The 21,459-nt window shown below is 44.0% G+C and overlaps 1 protein-coding gene across 1 annotated transcript; it reads left to right on the forward strand.

The window, feature by feature from the left end:
• Positions 1-1,320: 1,320 nt before the first annotated feature.
• Positions 1,321-19,060, forward strand: PDX1 (pancreatic and duodenal homeobox 1). Its single transcript, XM_033146414.1, has 2 exons — positions 1,321-1,842; positions 18,626-19,060. The coding sequence occupies exons 1-2, from the start codon at positions 1,404-1,406 to the stop codon at positions 19,021-19,023; spliced, it is 837 nt and encodes a 278-aa protein (XP_033002305.1). The 5' UTR covers positions 1,321-1,403; the 3' UTR covers positions 19,024-19,060.
• The last annotated feature ends 2,399 nt before the right edge of the window (positions 19,061-21,459 follow it).

The following is a 21,459-nucleotide window of genomic DNA, read 5'->3' on the forward strand; positions in this document are numbered from 1 at the left end:
CAGGTTGGAGGTTTAAAAAATCCAACAATCCTGGACACTTGTTGATTGAGCTTAAACAAACGTGCGGGAAAGCGGGGCCTGGCCACCTGCCCTGTTCTCCACGACGTGGAGGACGGTCCCCCACACATTTAAGCCCTCCCTCCCTCCCCAAACACTCTCCCAGGTGCTTTATTGACCACACAGCAGGCGAGCTGTTAAAGGCCAGCCCTTCGAAATGGCTCCACTGGACTCTGCCCAGCACAGTGTCACACTCGTCAGCTTGCAACGCAAAAAGCGTCCGGGAAGCACTCGGCACAATGAGGGCGCACTTTGCAACCGACTTCAACGGGATGTGGTTTGCGCAATAAGCGATGTGGCCATGGCAAGAGACAACGGCCCTTTTTCTTTCACTCAGATATACCCACGCAAGCCAGGATGGCAGATCCGGATTCGTTTCCATTTGTAACCCGCTCTAGAATTGCATTTGCAATGAAGAGAGGGTGAGAAAGGTTTTTAACATAATTTATATTTAAATAAAATTAACAAGTCAGGAAAACCTGGAGCCTGGATTTCCGCAATCCAGTCAATTCAATACCACTTACGGTCATCTTCCAGCCAAAGCATAACGGATACTCGCGCGCGCGCACCTATATATTCTTCCTTCCTTCCTTTCTTCCTTTCTTTCTTAAAGAGGGAGTTCGTAACTGCCTGAAAGGTTCTGGTGCAGTGCCGTCTGGGCAGGACTCTAGGGGCAAAAGTACAGAGCTCCACTCAGTAGAATAAGAAAGGGGGGGGGCCCACAACAGAGCAGAGCTGGCTTGCCACATTTTGAAATAAATGAATACACCCCATCTAAAGAGCGCCCGCGCTATGAAGACTATGAAATTCAGAGAATAAAACTCATGCCTCCGATCTGTAACATTACTGTTTCTAATCCAAAATACGGTTTTAGCTATCCAGGAACGAAAGCTCTTTGTACATGTCCGAGGACACTCTTGGTTCAGTTACTGTTTCCCTTTTTTCCGGGGGGGGCCCGGCTGTTGCTCCAAGCTAGCTGCAATTATAGCACAACCACGAGGTGAATGTCTTGCGAATACAGTGAAGTTTATTGGGGAAGGGACGTTGCTGTTGCTGTAACTACAATTGCTACTATCACCGTGTTGTGCGCACACTCACACACCTCAAGAAAGTGAAACTCCCAGGTTTCTAAGCTTAAGCAAGCGCGGATTCTTATTGGGAAGGCTCCGCCCAATGGGGGCAGCCAGGCGGGTTCACGCGCCAGCCGGAGAGCCAATGGGAAAGCTCCCCGAGATGTCCCGGTCCTCGGGGTTCATCAGCCGCGGGCGCAGGTGAGTCGCACCTGTCAAAGGCTTCGCAGCGCAGCCCTGGCCTGTGCGTGGCTCGCCCCGGTGGCTCCTCCAGCCATGAACAGCGAGGACCAGTTTTTCGCCTCCAGCCAGCTATTCAAGGAGCCGTGCGCCTTTCAGAGATCCCAGCCGCAGGATTATAGCCAGAGCCCCCCCGCGTGCCTGTACATGGGTAGGCAGCCCCAACCGCAGCAGCAGCAGCAGCAGCAGCAGCCCCCGTACCCGAGTGTTTTGGGGGCCTTGGAGCAAGGCAGCCCGCCGGACATTTCCCCCTACGAGGTGCCCCCCATCACCGACGACCCAGGCATCTCACATCTCCATCACCACCCTCACCACCAGCACCACCACTCTCAGCTGCCTCACTCGCACCAAGAAGCGCTCCCCTTTGCAGATGGGGCGGACTCTGGGGTGCTAGGGGAGCCCAGAGCGCACTTGCCATTCCCCTGGATGAAATCCACCAAATCCCACGCCTGGAAGGGACAGTGGGCTGGCACGGGTAAGACGCCTTCCCCTCTCTCTTCTTCTGGCCCCTCTCCTTCTCTCTCGGTCCATGCTGAAGCAGGACGCGGCGTCTCGGTCGGGTTTAGGATTTCAACGTGGGCACGGCTCTATGCCTGACTGGCAAGTCCTAGAAATGGGCTTCCAGCCTCTCTTGGGCGAGGGTGGGGGCAAAGGATGGTGATAACGACGGCCAGCACCACCTTTGAAATAACTTGATCCCATAAACGCATTCGCAAGCAACACGACCCAATAGGGTGGCCGGGCGGGAAAGAAAACCCCATTTGGCTTATGGGGCTTCTTCCAAAGGGGAGCGTGCAAAAGACTGCAATCACACTTGGTAAGGAGGTGCCACTGAAATAAAATGTGTGTTTTATTGTGGTTTTTATGTGCTGGAAGCAGCCCTGAGTGGCTGGGGAATTAATAATAATAATAGCCACTGAAATATACTTAACCAAGCTGAGGGTTCTACATCCCTCCCCATGGCAGGCAGGAAATATTTCCTCTTAAATCTTCAGAGAGTCTTGGGACACCCTAAGGACTAATAACAAACTTTCACAATAAATCTGTGAGTCTTGAAGGTGCCACTAGAATTTTGGGAGTTGCTGCTGCACACACCAAACATATAAAACACATGGCTTCCCTCATAGAACCCTGAAAACTCTAGGCTGTTAAGAGTGCTGGGAATTGTAGCTCTGTAGATAAACTACAGTTCCCAGGATTGTGATTGTGTGTGCTTTAAAAGCACAGTGATTACTCAGCCTTAATACAGCAATGCTTCTGGATGTTGAAAGTCTTCCATTTCCTGACTGGAGCTGGGGGTCACTTTAATGGCAACAGACCCAGTCTTGGGAATCCAGGGAGAGATTTATATTTGTACAGCATCTAGCAATCTGTATGTGATCTTCTTCTTCTTCTTCTTCTTCTTCTTCTTCTTCTTCTTCTTCTTCTTCTTCTTCTTCTTGCATTTTTCATTTCAATATTTTTTGCCTATGGCCAGCCTTTAAAGAAACCATTAGGCTGGATCCCTGGTGGCACTTTTCTGATGTAATTGGGAAGCAACCAAGAAAGGGAGAGAACTAAGACTACAATGCTGTATTATATGTTTACCTGGAAACAGGGCCGGCCTACACATGAGGCAAGGTGAGGCGACTGCCTCAAGCGGCAGGATCCACAGGGCAGCAGGTCCCATTGTCAACATTTCTTCCCTACTTGTTCCTGATGCAGATCTTCCCTTGCCTCTTCTTCCCTGGTGTCGAGGGAAGCGCCATTTTGGGGCCCATCTCAGGTGCCAAAATGTCTTGGGCCAGCCCTGTCTGGGAAACAGTTTTGTTGGATTCAAGTGGGCTTCCTTTTGAGCAGGCATTTATATATAGGATTAAATGAATCCCAGACTCAAGTAGAGTATCATTAAGATTAAGGCCACTTGTAAAACAACAAAGGTGCCCCATTTACCCCGTCCTGCTGCAAAAGAAAACCTTACTACAGCGTGTGATGCCTTAGAACTACACAGCAGTCTGCCAACAATAATTTATTAGTCAATTAATATTGGGGCAAAAAAATATTTCTGTAGGCCTAATGTCATAATCCTACACAGCAAAGAAGGCAAAAACTAAATCATCTGATCAGTTGAGAGTAAGAACTTAAAGCTGACTTTACTCTAAACCGATGCTTGGTTTGCTACTGTTTTGAAAACCAGCATATTTGGGAGCTAAAAGTTAGATCCAAAGATGCGAGTCACCTTGCACTATGACCACTGTGTGTCAAATTCAGCTCCCTTCACTTGTAGCCCGCAAAAGTGTCTCCCCAGACTAGCTCTTCAAAAGTATTTGCCCTTCATGAGACAGTTTCTCGTTTTTGCTCACAGAGCTCCTGGAAAAAGTGGCAAGAATATGTCTTATTATTAAGACATATTATTAAGTCCGTGAAACTTACTTTTGTCTTATTATTAAGACATACTTGGCGGGGGTTTTGCCTCAATCTTAATCAAGTCCTTACTGGTTCTTGGGAATTGATTACAACATTTCAGCAAAATTTAAAAAGGATTCGGTTTTTTATCTTATGTTCAGATTCTCTTCGGGCAGGTGGAGAAATCAGTAACTGCACTAAGACATCCAAGCCAGTATGTCTGGATTTAAAGTAGTCTAGCAATCATTTTAGAAAGCTTGTTTTGATAAACATTTCTACGTGTTTTCCAAAAAGGAGAGGAAGAGAGAGAAGAAATGTAAAGGGGAAATTAATTTCCATTTAAATAATTTTGATTCCAAATGCCTTGGTTTTACTGACTTTGGGCAGGTCGGAGATCTTGCATTTTTATGCAGGAGGTGGATTTCCTGGCCCAGCGTTTGCTCCAGTTATAACAGGATCTAAACCAGAGCGTGCCAGCTAATTCCCTCCACTTAACCCAGTTACCTTCACGGGGAGCAGAGCTACCTAATATCGAAACAGAGAATTGGGAGCGATAAATTGCCAGAAAACATTTCCATAAAGATTTGCAAGCGGAACCCGGGAAAGGCAATCCGCCGAACCTTCCAGCTGTTGCCTCTTGACTTAAACCAAGTGGAAACTGATTCTGCACTCCAGTAGTAAGGGAGCCCCACTGACGTCCATGGAACTTTTGCATAAATGCGCTGAGGATTAGACTCTTGTTGGTGGCGAAATTGTTTCCTTCACAGTATAATCCTCTGCACGTTTAGTCGGAAGTATTAGTCTGGCTCCTATTTCCAGGAAAGTGCAAATAGAGATTGCAGTTTAAACCGATTTATTCTCAGTGTCGCCGACAGGACCAAACCAGATTTAGACGATTTGTTGTGGACGGGGCCTTATACCGAAACCGATGAGAGGGGCTGCCCGTAATTTATGCATATCGATATGGTACTAAATCCTATTGATTTTTACAGGGATTATTATCATTAGCACATTTACTAGGCAGTAAGCTCCGTTGAACATAATGGGCCTTGCTTCCTAGCTGTGAGGCATAACATTGCGCTGTTAACTTTGGCGATCAGTCTTAACTGGCTTCAGGATCGGACTCCAGAGCCCCAGTAGCTGCGCGCTGCCCAAGGACTCCTGAAGCGCAACTTGCTCTCTTTGAAGCTCGTAGGGCCCCTGCCCCGTTGCACCCTAACAAATGACACTTCGCGCTTTCTGGGCACCAATTTTACGCATGCGTTTTGGAACAAATTCAGCATAGTTTAAAGCTGCAATCCTCTATTCAGTGACTTCCACTGAATTCAGTGGGGCTTATTTCCAATGTTCAAGAGTGATCTTCATACGAAATGTACTTCCAAAGGCGATTAGAAGAGATTCAGGATTCACACTCTGAATCTAAACTTATTGACTTGAAAGTAAGCCCACTTGTTTCCATGGAACTCTTAACAATAAAATATGGTTCAAAAGAAATGTCCCCACTGTAAAGCATGTCAGTATTTTAGTATGATACAAAAAAACCGTGCGTCTCTATTTAAAGTGTAGGTATCCATTGGTAGGAATCCAGAAAGGGAGATCTGCCAGAGGGAATGCGCCTTCCTTAGACAGCCTATGCTGGTTCCTACCTGGATCCAGGTGACCACCCGTCATCTTACCTCAAAGATGCCCTGGCTGCTTATGATGTGGACGGGTCTGTACAGTCCCATCCGCAGCTTTGAATTGTGTCTATCTGGGTCTCACTATCGCAGGATCATCTTGAGCCGTAGCCACACTGAATAAATAATAAATAATATATATTCTGGCACCTCGCTCTTAAACGAGTTTATTTGGGAAAGAGCCCACGGCTTCTAGTGGAAATCACAGGCGTTCTTAAGTCTTTTCTCATTAGAAGAGATCCCTGCGCTACTGCTATTAACTACCTACAACCATTAAGGCATAAGCCCTAAGAACCCCCTTACTTTGAAATAAATGGCATTTAAATCCATGAGGTCCCCCTCTCCCATTTATATTGCGTTGCGATCTATGTAAACTCCTACAAAGTTGGAATCCCGTACAATTGAATGGGAATGGCTGTTGACCGGCATGGGGTTTGCTTCTGAGTTAACGCATCCATAAGCTCGTACATCAAATTCGATTGTAACAACTCCCAGATTTCCAAAACAACAAGTGTTGTTTTCAGCCACTATACAAGCTTCCTCTACCTCCATTGTCTGAGGCAATGTGTCTCCGAATGCCAGCTGCTGGGAATCCCTGCTGGGGCTTCCCATGGACACCTGGTTGGCCACTGCGCGAACAGAGCGAGCCTCTCGCCTGATCCATCAGGGCTCTGCGGATGTTGTTACAGAATTATTGTGTGTCCTTGCTGTTGCCAACCGCTAGGCCTTGTCCACTTCTCAATTCCAGATTTTCAGAGATGCTGCTTAGGCGGCAGCCCTATACACACTTTCCTAGGAGTAAGCCCCTTTGAGCTCAGCTTATTTCTGAGTAAACCTGCATAGGGTTGTTTGTACTATAAGAGTCTTATGGCACAAATAGATGTACTGCATTGTAGTAGCGTTCTGGAAGTCCTGAGGCTCGTTTTGTCAGATGCGCGCGTGCGCGCCTGTATAGTTTTCTCTCTCTCAGTCTTCCCACTTCTCCAAATATAATACATTTCATACATCTGATGAAATGAACTCTCGTCAGCGAAAGCTTATGCCTCAATAATTCTGTTGTTCCTGAAGGGAACCACAAGCCTCTCTTATTACATCTCATTTTATTCCTGCGATTTTTATTTCCACTCTTCGTATTGAATTCACACGGGTTTTCAAATTGGAACGATGTCAATATTTACGGATCTATCCGTTTTGTTAGCTTCGAGCCTTTCTCCCTTTCGTTACCCATCCCCCACTTTCGCTGTTTTCCAGCTACATGATCTGGTCAGTGGCCACAAGAGAAAGTCTATTTGTTACCCGTCTTAAGAACTTTATAGGGATCCCCCTGCTCCCATGTCTGCTATCTGGTGGAACAAAGCCCTTAATGCAATATTTGCAGAAAGGCGTGACCTGGAGCGCGCAAGGCGCAGGGCCGATAACATTGTGCAGCCAGACACAGCTTGTTCCCCCAACTGCCCTTCCTTGATCACTACGGCAAAGAAAACTACAACTTCTTGATCCTCCTCCCTCTCTCCCGCTCCCTCTGGATAAATGAATAGTAGGTCGGAGAAAGATGGTAATTTAGCATGAGCCTAATAAAATAATCCGGAGTCTGAGCTAAGTACATTCTCCGGAATTAGAAGCCCAAGCCTAACCACCTAGGCTTGAGTCAACGAGTCAAGACTCTTATAATGCAATCCTATTCATGTTTACACAGAAGTAAGCGCCATTGAGTTCAATGGGGCAGATCTCCAGGTAAGTGCGGACAGATTTGTTGCGTAGGGCCGCAGTCCAACAGGTTCTTCCTCGGGACCAAGTCTCCTCGATTTCAGTAGGATTTACCACCTCTGTAAAATAGATTGAAGACTTTTCAAATGAGGTTCTGAATTAAGGCTGCTAGACCATGTTTACTTCCTTCGAATCAAGCGCTCTCTCCATCTAAACAGCGCTGGGAACAAAAAGTCGGAAAGGGCGCAGGGAAATGCTGTCTATTTTATCCCCCAAACAGTAACACTAACTCGGAGACAATCGGGTGGACCCCAAGTCCTGCCTCCTATCTTAACTTTTCCATTTTAGACACCCCGCATGAAAAGAAAATACGAGATCTTCCCGAGTGCTCCGCACACGGTATGCGCATAATTCTGCAGTTTCTTTAGACGGTATATACTTAATTACACAACCTTATCCTCAAGAGATTCCTAATGGGAAAGAACGATTTATGATCTACCCTTCCCCACCGGCTAAAAGTCTTGGATGTGTGTGAGGGGATCTAACAGAGTTGTCGCTATACTAGGCTGAATCAGAGGGATGTTTTCTGGGAGCAATTTCCTTCGAAATCTATGGAACTCTCATCTGTTTCAAGCATTTGCACGCTGAGCTTTCGCTCAAAATGCCACTGAAAGCAGCGTAGAAAACCCGGGTGCAGACTTAACCATGCCTACTTAGAAGTAAGTCCCATCGAATTCCCAGGTCAGTGGGGCTAGGATTGCAGCCGAAACGGCCTTCAGCTGAGATCAGTCCAGAGCTCACTCCAACCACTGCGCATTGCTAAGGCACAGTCCTGCGCTGGTTCGGGAAGCGGTGTGTATGAACCGCGTTAGCCACAAACCATATCTCTCCTGTTGTTCCTTGGGAAATACTGCGTTTTGATGCATTTTCCTCCAAACCAGCTTCCATCCAAATTGAGAAAAGAAACGGACTAGTTGTGTTTTAAGAAGCATGTAATGTGTAGTCAGCATAAGATACGCGTAAAGACACAAACACAGTATTTTTGCTCAGTGAGACGTGCTAGACGCTAGATGTGCCCTATGCATTTAACGTGGATATAATTTGTGTGTGTGTGTGTGTGTGTGTGTGTACCTATATCTGCGTCTCTCATAATACTATTTTAAAACAATTATATCTCCCCTTTCTCACCAAGGGCAGGACCCAAAGACGCACATCAGGTGCACTTACTGATTTGTCCAAGCCCAGGAAGATTCTGGATAATTCCCCTTTGTACTGCAGTCCATATCATATCAAAAAGTGCTTTTCCATTTCCCCTCATTTTCAATACATTTGTCACACAGCATGGGGGTTGCTTTTTTGAAGAGAAACGTGACCTTCATATCTCACTTGGGCATGGGAATCTTGCCACATGGTTCTTTGAATCCAACTCAAGGTCTTGAGGGCGGCTAAAAACTAAGGTCACGAAGAGTCGGACACGACTGAACGACAACAACAACAAAACTAAGTTGAAACGATATAATCCATATGTCTCACAGTAAAGCTGACATACCAGCCAACCTACAAAGAAGTTCTGAAGAAGTGTGCATGCACACGAAAGCTCATACCAGGAACAAACTTAGTTGGTCTCTAAGGTGCTACTGGAAGGAATTTATTTATTTTTTATTTTCTTTCTACAAAGTAGATGTTATTTCAAAGTAGGAGGTGTTTCAAGGTATATTTAGTATACAATAGAAATCATTCTTTTTGTTTTCAGTAGTCATGTTAAAGCTGAAATTAATGTGCCTATGAACAGTCTATCCTGGAATTGTTAACATTGAATACACTCTGGGTGTTGACCCAATATAAAATATTTTATATTTGCTCCTATTTAGTCATGCTGGCCACATGACCCAGAAGCTGTACGCCGGCTCCCTCGGCCAATAACACGAGCTGAGCACCGCAACCCCAGAGTCACCTGCGACCAGACCTAATGGTCAGGGATCCCTTTACCTTTACTTTAGCCATTTCTCATTTGACAACATTTGATGATTGGGCTGCAGTCGAGGTTTGCATTTGATGGCTGACAACGGATATCCATACAAAAAAATAAGGAATTGCCAATAAGCACAAATTCAAAGGCCAAAACATCACATTTCAAACATAAATTTGAATTTTAAAGTTATCTTATTTCCATTCAAAATTTGAGTGGCAAAACTGGACTCATTGGAAGCCATTGTTGAATATTCATTTCAGATCCAGCCCAGCTACTTTTCGCTGGATTGAAAATTTGCTTCACTTTCACTGGATGCAGGGATACTTTATAAATGAAAGCAAAATGCAAGTTGTATAGTGCAATCCATTTTTTAAAATAAAAAAACCAAGTCAGAGTTCTGCACATTTATTAACGATAGAAGTCAACCCATAAAGCAATTCATTAATGCCCTCATCCAAGAACCAAAATACTGTTGTTGTTTTTCAGGTATACACATTAAATTATTCAGACAACATGGTTAAGACAGGAAATATGTCGGGCTTCCTTCAGACTTAAGGATGCAATCCTGATAAGGAAGTCCCACTGAGTTTGATAGGGCCTGCTCACAAATAAGTTTGCTTAGCAGACTGCAGCCTTTTAAAATCAACTGGGAAAACATCCCAAATTTAAATAATAATGCCTTTTTGCTTTTTTTTAAAAAAAGTAAAGTAAAGTATTTTATTTACAAAAAAACAGGTGACAAGCATTTTCCTGGACAAAATATCCCTGATTATACCTCTTCCAAGATGGTCCCTCCTGAATGTATAAGGTGATACGCAACATTAGTCATACTCAGAACAGACTCATTGCTATCAATGAATGATATGATTGGGTATCACCCATATTGCACATCTAAAAACCCAAGAAAGTATGCCTCCCCTTTCAAAATCTATAAATTCCTCATCCTATGCATCTGTACTCAAAAAATAAGCCCCATCGAGTTAAATAAGACTTGTTCTCGGGAAGAGTGGGATATTGGGTTGTTTTTGTTTTTATTTTGATTGTGTATTTTGTGGTTTTATATAGTGATTTTATCTTGTGAACTGCCCTGAGGCCTACAAGTATAGAGTGGTATACAAATAAATAAATAAATAAATCTCAGCGATCCTGAGCAGGCATAAACATGATTTAATTGAGGCAAACATTCTATCCACTAGTCAAAACAAAATAAAAAATAAAAAAATCCTTCCAGTACCACCTTAGAGACCAACTAAGTTTGTTCTTGGTATGAGCTTTCATGTACCTGAAGAAGTGTGCATGCACACGAAAGCTCATACCAAGAACAAACTTAGTTGGTCTCTAAGGTGCTACTGGAAAGAATTTTTTTATTTTTTATTTTGTTTTGACTATGGCAGACCAACACGGCTACCTACCTGTAACTGATTCTATCCACTGACTGAAATTTATTTCATGTTTCCTAATAAATATTACATAATGATACATTGACTGCAAATAAAGAGAGTAAATATTATAGGTAAATAAATGAATGGCATAACAGATTCATTTATGGCTGTTTAGTCACTCACTTATTTACATATAGTATAATTTAATATTTGACAATATCCTTTGAAGATCCTGTGCTTCTTGCCTGCAGGACTGTTTAGGTGCTTTCCAACTATTGTAATCAGATTTCCTAAAATTATAACCCCATTTTGGTTTGCTTTCTTTTTCTTTTTCTTGACCATGAGCCTGGTCCTTGCTTAACTGAAAACATGTTTAAGAAAATAGTGAGATTGATTTCTACCTAAAGCATTTAAAATCAAGGGACTAAACTGTGATATTTTAAATGTATTTTAATGTTTGGTGGAAGCCGCCCAGAATGGGCGGGGTACAAATAAATTATTATTATTATTATTATTATTATTATTATTATTATTATTAAACTGTTAATAAATCTAAAAGTACCAGAGATTAGTGGATTTAGCCTTGTGGTGTGATTTTCTTTTAAAAGCTCTAGTATATTGTATATGTTGTGATGGCAACTCAGGTGCCAATTCTGAATTGCAGGTCCTGCATTGAGCTGGGGGTTGGACTAGACTAGAGCTACTTAAAGGACAACTCCTAAAGAATCCTTGTTTAAGGGTGCTGGGAATTATAGCTGTGTGAGAAGCATAAACTTGAGTTCCCAGGATTATTATTTTTTGGGTGGGTGGGAGCTAGGCGCTTTGAACGAGCTTTAGATGTATGGTGTGCATGTGACCAGCCTTCACCAACCTGGTGCATCTCCAGACGTTTTTTGGAGACTATCAGAAACTGCTGGAAGTTGTAATCCAAGACATCGGCAGTCCACTAGGCTGGTAAAGACTGAACTAGACGACCCCTGAGATCCCAACTCCATGATTCTGTGATTTCTTGAGCTGATGTGCATATACCGGTACAAGAATGGTAACAAACATGCCAGCAAGTCATCAGACAAAGCTTTCAACAACATGCTAAGCACTCCCAAAAGGTATCAAAGTGAGGGAGACATAGTGATTGACAGAAGGGAACTGGGGGCTAAGGAAGAAGTATCCAAGGGTGGGTGGAAGATGTGATTAAGCAGCTGCAGCTTTTTGAGCATTTTATCTCCATAGCACGAAAAGTTTTACCTTTATCTGTTCAAAGTGGCAACTTTGTGTGCGTGAGGAATATAACTGTTAAAAGAATACATGCAAAGCTAAGAAGTTGTGCTCAAGCGCATTGCTATCCTCTGTGGTTTTGGAACACTTCAGACCAACGACCTGCTTCCAGCTTTGCTCATGCATGATAACTAGGGGAACCAATGGAGATGAACACTCCCCATACAAAGCAACTTGAACATTCATCAACTAAAGCAGGGTATCCCAAACATGGTTGTCCAGCTGTTTTGGACTACAATTCCCATCATCCCTGACCACTGGTCCTGCTAGCTAGGGATGATGGGAGTTGCAGTCCAAAGACAGCTGGACAACCAAGTTTGGCAATGGAAGGAAAAGCCAGAGGTATGGAGCATTTTCCACAAGTTTCTGGTGCAAACTGAAACAGGTTGGCCGAGAAGAACACCAAGGTAGTTAGACTATCAGCCTCGTAATTAACGCTCGATACCTTTGAACGAGCAAGCAAGGGTTCCCCATAAGAAACGCCTAAAATTAAGATTTGTTGCTGATGGATCCTCCTGGTGTCAACGACATTCTGCGGCAATCTTAAACACATTTACTTCGCAGCAAGTCTCCACTGAACACAGCGGAAATGTGCATTGAATTGAAATGAAAAAGCTCACAAAAACCTGACTCTTTCTGAAATTCTGTTTTGAGCTTTTTGAGACTTTCACTTTCGAATTCTATTTTCCGGGATATTTGGAGCATGATTTAAGTCGATTAAGGCTAAAGCTAAGAGGGCGAATTTAAGTATTTACCAACAAAATACTTTTGCAATTTGTATCTTCATTGTGGGCAGTTGGATCAGCAAAAGTTAGTATCGACGTTCCATTGAAATTGATAGACTTTTGGCTGAATTGACGCTTGCCTAAAGAAAGGGGCCAAACGGCATACAGTATTAAAATAATATACTAGTTTTCACGTCTCAAACAGGACATCAATTTCCATTACGCGTCGAAGGGAATTACTGCCCTCCTCACTTCGGTTCCACTTCGGTATGGTGTTGCCCTGAGAGGATGTGAACGAGCTCATACATGCTTGCCGGCTCTTTCAAGATCAAGTCAAACTGGGTTTCTTGCAAACTAGATTGGCTATCAATCCAATCCGGACACCCTACTCTGGCAGAAAGTCCAATCGATCTAGGGCAGGGAGGGATAGCTTTGCCATGTTGTTTTATCTGTTCTTGGACGGTTTTTGTTGTTGTTGTTCAGTCGTTCAGTCGTGTCTGACTCTTCGTGACCCCATGGACCAGAGCACGCCAGGCACGCCTATCCTTCACTGCCTCTCGCAGTTTGGCCAAACTCAAGTTAGTAGCTTCGAGAACACTGTCCAATGAACCTCATCCTCTGTCGTCCCCTTCTCCTTGTGCCCTCCAACAATTCAACTACAGATAAGCAAATAGGATGCTAATATATTTAATTTGGATTTAAAAAAAAAAAAACCACCACTGGTTTTAACAGAATTTGATATCATACAATGAGTTTAGGAAAGAGCCTTGTGATCTTGAGTTCTACGGAACTTACTTCTGAGTAGCCAGGTTTACGATTGCATTGTAAGCTTGTTTTCTCCAGAAACAACATCCGAGTCTGCCTTCGCTTCTTGTGGATCTTAGAAGGTAAGCCAAATTTAGAAGCCTAATGTTACCATAAGCACCGTCCTAGGGCAGGATCTGGCCGAACTGAAGCACTTTAGAAATCTCGTGCATCGTGGGAGGAGATGAGAAGTCGGATCCTACGAAAGTTAAGCAGGAAATAAATGCCTTTTAAATGGATCTTGCCCTCCACGTAAACTAATATTGTGCAGCCTTACGCATGGGCTTAATTTCCCTGTTGAGACGCGCAGCCCGATCCTGGTGGCTCTTATACGCAGATCCTTTGTATGTTTATCCCAGCAAGTTCGGTGCGGGGCATGCTCTTGAACGCTCCTGTTGGAGTGCAGCCTTATAAGTGCACAACTTTGGCTGACTATTGAAAGCGATTCCCACAATACGTATAACATTAGGAGATTTAGGTGAAGTGGGGTCTTAATCCCAAGTAAGTATGTGGGCAAAATCTTAGAATCGTGGGGCCCTATCCTAAGCCAATTGATTGGTATTAAATTATTTTAAAAGTTAAGAAGATTGGGTTTATTATATATCAAGATTCAATAGATCAACAGTCAATCAAATCCAATTTGCTTTGCATATTGTAGGCTACCTCGGCGCACTGTTCAGCTGTTTAAAAGATCCGAGAACAGGGAAATCAAAACGTTTCTTGCGAACCACCACCACCGTAAAATCGATTAGATTTTTTTGCCAGGGTAAAGTGGATTATGTTGGCAACCGATTTATATGCAAGAAATCCAGTTTAATGATATTAAAATCCCATGGAACCCCACCCTCCACCCCCGCCAATAAAAAAAAATCCCAACAAGTTTTGAGGTGATGGTCTATTTCCACGGCTATATGAACAATTAATCTCTTAAAATTAATAAACTGCACACCCGAACTGTGAAGCTAAAGAACTAGAGAAATGCTGGGATCAATTAATCCGTTAGAATAAGGACGAAATCGATGTTACTTACTTAGGCTGTAATCCTCATCCAGTTCCAATGTTGGGAAGTGGCTTAAAGTTTATTGATTTGTTTAGGTAATGTAAAAGCTCTGCTAATATTATTAGTTGATATGGGAGAGGAAATTGCGGGTTATTCATAGTTGTTGTTTTTTCTGTGTTGCGAAGTAATTTTCCAATATGCCTGAAAGGTGGCAACGGGAATGTGTGTGGAATTATCCTATGACAAACCATGAAAAACTGGGCGTTCTTAAACTCCATTGATTTCAATGAACACAGGCTTACCTTTATATGTCCCACGAATTTCATTGATAGGAACTTGAGGGTAGGGTGGCCCAAAACACTCCAGATTTTCTCAAACATAGCAGTAAAAAATAGCATTTACTGGTTATTAGAGTTGAAATGTCAAAATCAGATTCCGTTTGTTTTCGTTTATGGTTTTGCTGTGCAGTATTTATATTGGCTTTATTGTTTGGCTATCTGGAAAACTTTTCCTCCCCTGAGAGGTTTGATAAATATAATTAATTAACTGGATGACTGAGTAAACTGACGATTGGTGATTTCAGTGTGGGTTGCATTAGAAACTGGAAATGCCTTCCTTAGGAAGAACCCATTCTCCAAATCTTAAAAGGACTAAATCTACAAGTAGCTGTAGCAAAAATTACTCCAGACGTCTGTCAAGTAGGGAAATACTGCATTCTGTATTCTCGGTAGTGAGAACAGCTAATTCTTGAAGGTCCTCACCTGCATCTCACGGGCGCCCCACGAATTTCTTAACAAGACAAAAACACATCTTAGGGACCCGATCTGTTCACGACCTTGGTATTGATTTGGTTTTATTTACTGTGATGATTTTCGGCTGTAATTTTTAAACAGGAGGCGAAGAGTTGACGTTCAGAAAAGTTTAGCACCCGCCCGCCCACGCGAGACAAATTTTCAAGTATATTGAAAGTTACTTTTTAGTAGTACGGCACAGAAGGGACGCAAATGCGCAGGCTGCTTAACTCTTAGTTTTAAAAATGGACCGTTCCAAGTTTGCGTCTCACTGCGCAATCCTATGCGCATTTCAACAGGAGTAACACCTACTGTGTTCAGTGGGGATTATCCCAGACATCAGTATTACAGTCCTTGCGCACTTAATTCCATTTTTGCAGCCCTATCAGGTATTTTTCAACTCCTGGGCTTTCTTTGCTTGCAGACGACCCCATCTCCAATTTGCTCTACGCGTGTTAGAGACGATTCAGCCAACCTGAATCTTGGTGTAGCTGATGGGTTGTATTGTGCTGTGGGCAGAATGCAGCCAGCCAGCCCAAACTGTAGGCAGAGCCCAAGGCAGTGACAGGCAGAGCCAACATTTCTAGGTTTATCCCCGTTTTAATTCCGGTTGAAATTTCACAAGAGGGATACCGAGACTAAGGAAAAGGAAGCGGACAAGTAATGCCACCCTAACCTCTCCAAAGACTGGTTGCAGGTAAGAAGGCAGGCAGGTGGGGGCTGGGGTGAGGTTGATAGGGTGATGCCCCACTTTCCCTAATGGACCAGCTGCTGACATTTCCTTTCCACAAAGAATCCTGGGAATTGTAGTTCACCCCTCACGGAGCTACAATTACCAGCGCCCTTAGCAAACTATAGTTCGAAAGGGGGGTTTTGTGTGTGTGATTTAAATGTGCTTTGAATGTACGGTGTATACATTGTCGTGGGCCCTTGTGCAAAACATTTTGGTTCTTTTGGGAGCCGAGCTTCCAACTTAGCTTGGATTTCACAGCGGTATCCAATTACATGCCTTCTAATTGGAAATTGAACTTTATGATGCGAAGAAGAAACTTAATTCCGTCTCTTCAGAGTGTATATAAATTACAGGTGGATCTTTATGCGTAATATGGCTTGACATGACAAAGTTGCATTAGAATATTCCAATCCAATCCAAATAACTTTATTGTACTAGCCATTGGCCATGACAAATCTGATTCAAAAATAAATACAAGCAAAAGGAGAGTCGTGCCACAAATAACGGCCTCTGTTTAGATCTCTGCGTCTCCCTTACAGTTCACTGCTGTATTGTCTGCAGTCTTCTTTCTTATCTTTTTGGCACCCAAAGCAAAAAGGGCGACTTTATGAGTCACTGAAGCGTTAACATCGCTAAGAAGCCATAGGACCTTCTCTGCAGTGGAGAATATTAGAATATTGCGAGAATTTAATTTTCGTGTATGATAATTTAATAGCATTTGTGGTTTGGTGGAGACACCACGCTTTCTGAACACCCTAGATGGCCACCTCAGTAAGAAGCTGCCTTCTACTGAGCCAATTCATTGGTCCAGCTAGTTGAGTATTGTCCACACTGACTGGCAGAGACTCTCCAGGGTTTCGGACAGGAGTCTCTCTCTCTCAGCCCTAACATGGAAATAGTAGGAACTCAACCTCGGACCTCAACTCAACCTTGGCTACGGCCCCTCCCCAAAAGACCAACCGGTATATTCCCATTTCTTTCCGGTAGGGTTCAAGTTGCTAATCCCTTTCTGGTCTTCCAGATTCAGAATTCTTGCTGGCTTCTTTTATTCTGTTTCGCTTCGGCGTGCTTCAAATGCTGTCGGTCACGTTTGTGTTTGGTGGAGGCGAATTTTAAGGACCGAAGTCAAAGGAGTGTTTTAACATAAAACAGAGAGAAGGTTTACTGAGACAGAAAACGAAACAAACGATATTTTAAATGGCTTTTCTATCGGTTTATTTATTCGGTCATTTTAGGTAACATGCTACAGCAAAGCATGACAAAACATTCCCAAACAGGTTAGAATATTGTTACAGAATTAAAATCCTGCGCGATGCAAGGAAAACCATTCCCCTCAAAGGTTGGGTGAAGTTGGAGGTGGAATCAAGGTCTTACCTGTCAACAAAACTCTTATTTAAGACAAAATAAAAAATAAAAGAGTTCCTTCCAGTAGCACCTTAGAGACCAACTAAGTTTGTTCTTGGCATGAGCTTTCGTGTGCATGCTGCGTATCCGGGCAGATTGCATTTGAAGGGGAAGGCAGATCCATAGCCTGGAGGTCTGGATCAAGGAAGACCTCAGGTTCCCAGTAAGGAAGGCAATTTCAGAAGAGCATCCGCACCAATGTCAGTCAGGGCATGTACATATGAGAAAAGGACTATGAGTGGAGTCTTCTGTTCATTAGATTTAGTTCATGCTTCCTTGTTTATTTCATGCATCCAGACTGAAGTTTTAACGATAGGCTTTATTTAGAGCAAAAACCATAGCTCAGAGGCAGGAGTGTTTGCTTTGCATGAAGAAGGTCCGAGGTTAGAGTCAGGCTCCTGTCTGGAACTCTGGAAATCCTGAGTTTTGAATCATAGAGTTGTTGTGTTGGAAGGGGCCACATGGATCATCTAGTCCAAACCCTTGCGATCATGCAGGAATCTCTTTGTCCAAAGTGAGGATCGAACCCAGACCCTGAGATTAAGAAGTCTCATGCTCTACCAACTAAGCTATCCTGCAGGTTTTGATGGGCCAGTGGTCAAACTTATAGTAATGGCAGCTTCATATATTTTGTCTTATGGCTCCTTGGGCTCCTTGGAGGAAAGGCGGGATACAAAAGCAGGTGGTGATGATGGTGGCGGTGGTGGTGATTACTGGAACGCATAATCGGTTAAAAGGCAAACAAATAACCAAATGAAGCGTCTTTCACCTGCTGACAACTCTGCATGACCGAGTCTAGGACTGTTCTAAGACGAGTTTCTGCTGAAAATTTGTTTAGGGCCATGATGGCTGTTATGTAAGATGCATTACGATCCAAATGGTTACCTGAGTTACACACAGAATCATAAAACTATAGAGTTGGAAGGCCCCGAGGGTCATCTAGTCTGACCCCCTGCGGTGCAGGAATCTCAACCATATCAACACAGACCAGGTTGCTAGACATTTCCTTGCGATCACAGGAACAGCTGATTTTGGTTTCTTTGGATTTATAAAACAAAGAAAACCGCCTTCCCGAAGACAGAGGGCCAGAGGAATTTCGCTCTATCACCTTTTAAACTCTGTTCTGTGCTTGGAACAGTGTTTCTCAAACTTGTGTCTCCAGTTGTTTTAGGACTATAATTCCCACCATCCCTGACCACTGGTCCTGCTAGCTAGGGATGATGGGAGTTGTAGTCCCAAAACAGCTGGAGACCCAAGTTTGGGAAACCCTGGCTTAGAAGAAGAAAACTTAGAACTAGGTCGTCGCCTCCTCAAGCTTCTAGTCCTCACTAGCTATCCATGGCAACGCCCACCTTGCGGTGCCTCCCTCTGGGTCGATTCTCATGGGTCTGTTCCTCTTTCTAGGGGGCTCTTTCGTGGTGGAGCAGGAGGAGAATAAGCGCACGAGGACCGCCTACACGCGGGCGCAGCTGCTGGAGCTGGAGAAGGAGTTCCTCTTCAACAAGTACATCTCGCGGCCTCGCCGGGTGGAGCTGGCCGTCCTGCTGAACTTGACCGAGAGGCACATCAAGATCTGGTTCCAGAACCGGCGGATGAAGTGGAAGAAGGAGGAGGACAAGAAACGAGGCGCCGGCGGAGGAGGGAGCAGCCAGGAACCCGAGCAAGACTGCGCCGTGTCGTCCGGGGAACTGCCCGGGAAGGAGCAGGGCGAAGAGGAGCGCTCGGCGCCCAGCCTGCTCCCGGTGGAACTGCTCCCCTCCAGCCCCGACGCCTCTCCCAGGCGGCAGCAGGACGCGCGGTGAAGGAAACCCAGGCTCCAGAGCCTGCGGGAAACGCAGGAGGAGCGGACCTAGCAACCTCTCTTGGCCGTCTGTCACCGCCGTCCCCCAAGATAAGCCTTCAGAGGTCTCTAGTCCCATCTCGTCCGAAGTTACAACCTGGTGCCCTCGAGGTCTCACTGTGAACTACAACTTCCATCAACTCTAGTCACCCTGATGCCTTCGAGATGTTCTGGACTGTGAGCCCTAAGTCAACTTGATGCCCTCTAGATGTGAACTGCAACTTCCATCAGCATTAGCCGGTATCACCAATATTCCCACCAAATGATGGGGATGATGGGAGTTCTGGTCCACAACATCTCCAGGGAACCTGCTGTAGACTGCAGCATCCCTTGGCGGGGGGCAGGCACAAAAAGAAGGGAACTCAAACTGTCAGGTGTGGGGACCGGGGGACCCTCCAGGTGTTGCTACAACTCCCAAAACCCCTGACCATTTGATCATACTGGCCTGAGCTCTTGGGATCTGGAGTCTAGGGGTCCATAAGATTCCCTGCCCCATGACCTAAGGAAAGAGGGGAGGGTGGAAAACATGAGTATTTCCCCCTTCAAATCTTTAGTGTCTTGTTTCTTTTTATTTTTTAAAAAAGCAATCTCAATTAAGAAGCCTTTTTTTAAATGCGCTTGTTTAAAATGTTTTTAAAAATTGGATATTTAAGTGATTATTCTATATTAATAAATATTCAGACACTGGGGGGAAATTGTGTAGGTGTAAGTATAAGGGCATCCTTTAGACTCCTTGCATTAGGATGGACTTGGGAATATCCTTCCTTGGTAAACAAGGAAGACACAAAACATGTTTGGTGACTGGAGTGTGGGGCACACTGGAGGAAAGATGGTTGGAAATGTAGTGAATGGGCAGTACACACAGTGAGAGATTTTTTCAGTCCTGCAGCCTGCAATAACTATTATGAGATTGCAATTCTGTCTCCAGGACTGCAGCGTTAACAGTGTCTGCACATAGAAAGGTGCCTTCAACTGACTGAGAACATTGGCTCATCTATACTATTCAAGCAAGCCTTTCTTGGGGATGCATTGCCCAGGGATTGAACCTGGAATCTTCTGCATGCAACACAGATATATGAATGCTTAGTTGAGGCCCTTCTTTCTTAATTCAGCAGTAAAATCGGATGCCATAAACAATACTGGCTCCTAAACATGCCTACCTGAAAGGAAATCTCATTGGGTTTACTTTCCTGCAAGTATGTTCAGGCTACAATCCCATGCCCTCTAACCTGGGAGTAAGTTCCACTCAGTACAATAGGAGACACTTCTGAGTAGTGCTGAAAGGTTTCTAAACATATGCATATTTACTAAGGAAAGGAGGTCCCAGCTTACAATGGGGCTCAGTCCAAAGTCAGTGTTCTTTATAGCCATAAAAGCATACATAGGTCTATCTTGTCCAAAACCCTGTGTTCCATAGTAGCTAATAGAAACCTCAGGGAAGCCCACAAACAGGGCATGTATGTATGCATGTATCTAGCTCACTATTGTCTTAATAGCAGAGATTATGGCTACAGTCAGATAGGTTACAGAGGAGAAGGTAGGTTGTATGTCTCATTTTATTAGAAAAGAAGAGATCGGAATTTTGGGTTTGTTTTCAAGATGCGAATTTATACAGGAAAAGAACCTTGGAGCATAGTTCAGCCAAAGTTAAAGCATTTTTTTTCTTGCCTCATTTAATTACAATAATGGGACAATTAACATATATTTAAGGCTGCAGTCTTTTGTTCACTTACCTAGGACTAAGTCCCATTGAATGAAGTGTGGCTTTCTTCTTAGTAAGAAAGGCATGGGGCTGCACTGATCTTTGAACTCAAGAGGACTAGTGAATCAACTCCATACATATCTATTCAGGAGTAAGCCCTCCTGAGGTCCCAAGGATTTACGTTTGAGTAGGCAGGTATAAGATTAGACCGCAGGTATAAGATTTTTCATTCCAGCTTATCCCCCAAATGTATAAAGTGAAAGCCAACTCAGATCCAAGCCTGCTTTTTACTTCCTTTCATGTGAAACTTGTGCAGAGCAATTTCTACTGATAAGAAGGCAATTTGTATACATTCCCAGAATGGACAGCTGAGTCTCTTGAAAACAGGTTACATAGCAATGTGCCTTGTGCGGTATCAGATCATTTCTCCATCTAGCTCAATACTGCCTTACAATGAGTGACAGCACCTCTCCAGGGTTTCAGACAAGGGATTGGCTTGGCACTACTGTACCTGGTGATGCCAGGGACTGATCCTAGGAGAAGGTCCTGTTTTGTGTGCAGAGAACTGACTCAGAGAGTGAAAAATTCAGAAAGATCTTTGACCCAACCAGATGAGGAAACACATCAGAAAGAGTTTCCTTGTTACGTGGCTGTGAAGTGGCCTTTCTCAGGGGCTGGGTGGCTGGGCAGTGGTGT

The sequence above is a fragment of the Lacerta agilis genome, chromosome 4 (assembly GCF_009819535.1).
Source record: "Lacerta agilis isolate rLacAgi1 chromosome 4, rLacAgi1.pri, whole genome shotgun sequence".
Taxonomy (NCBI): domain Eukaryota; kingdom Metazoa; phylum Chordata; class Lepidosauria; order Squamata; family Lacertidae; genus Lacerta; species Lacerta agilis.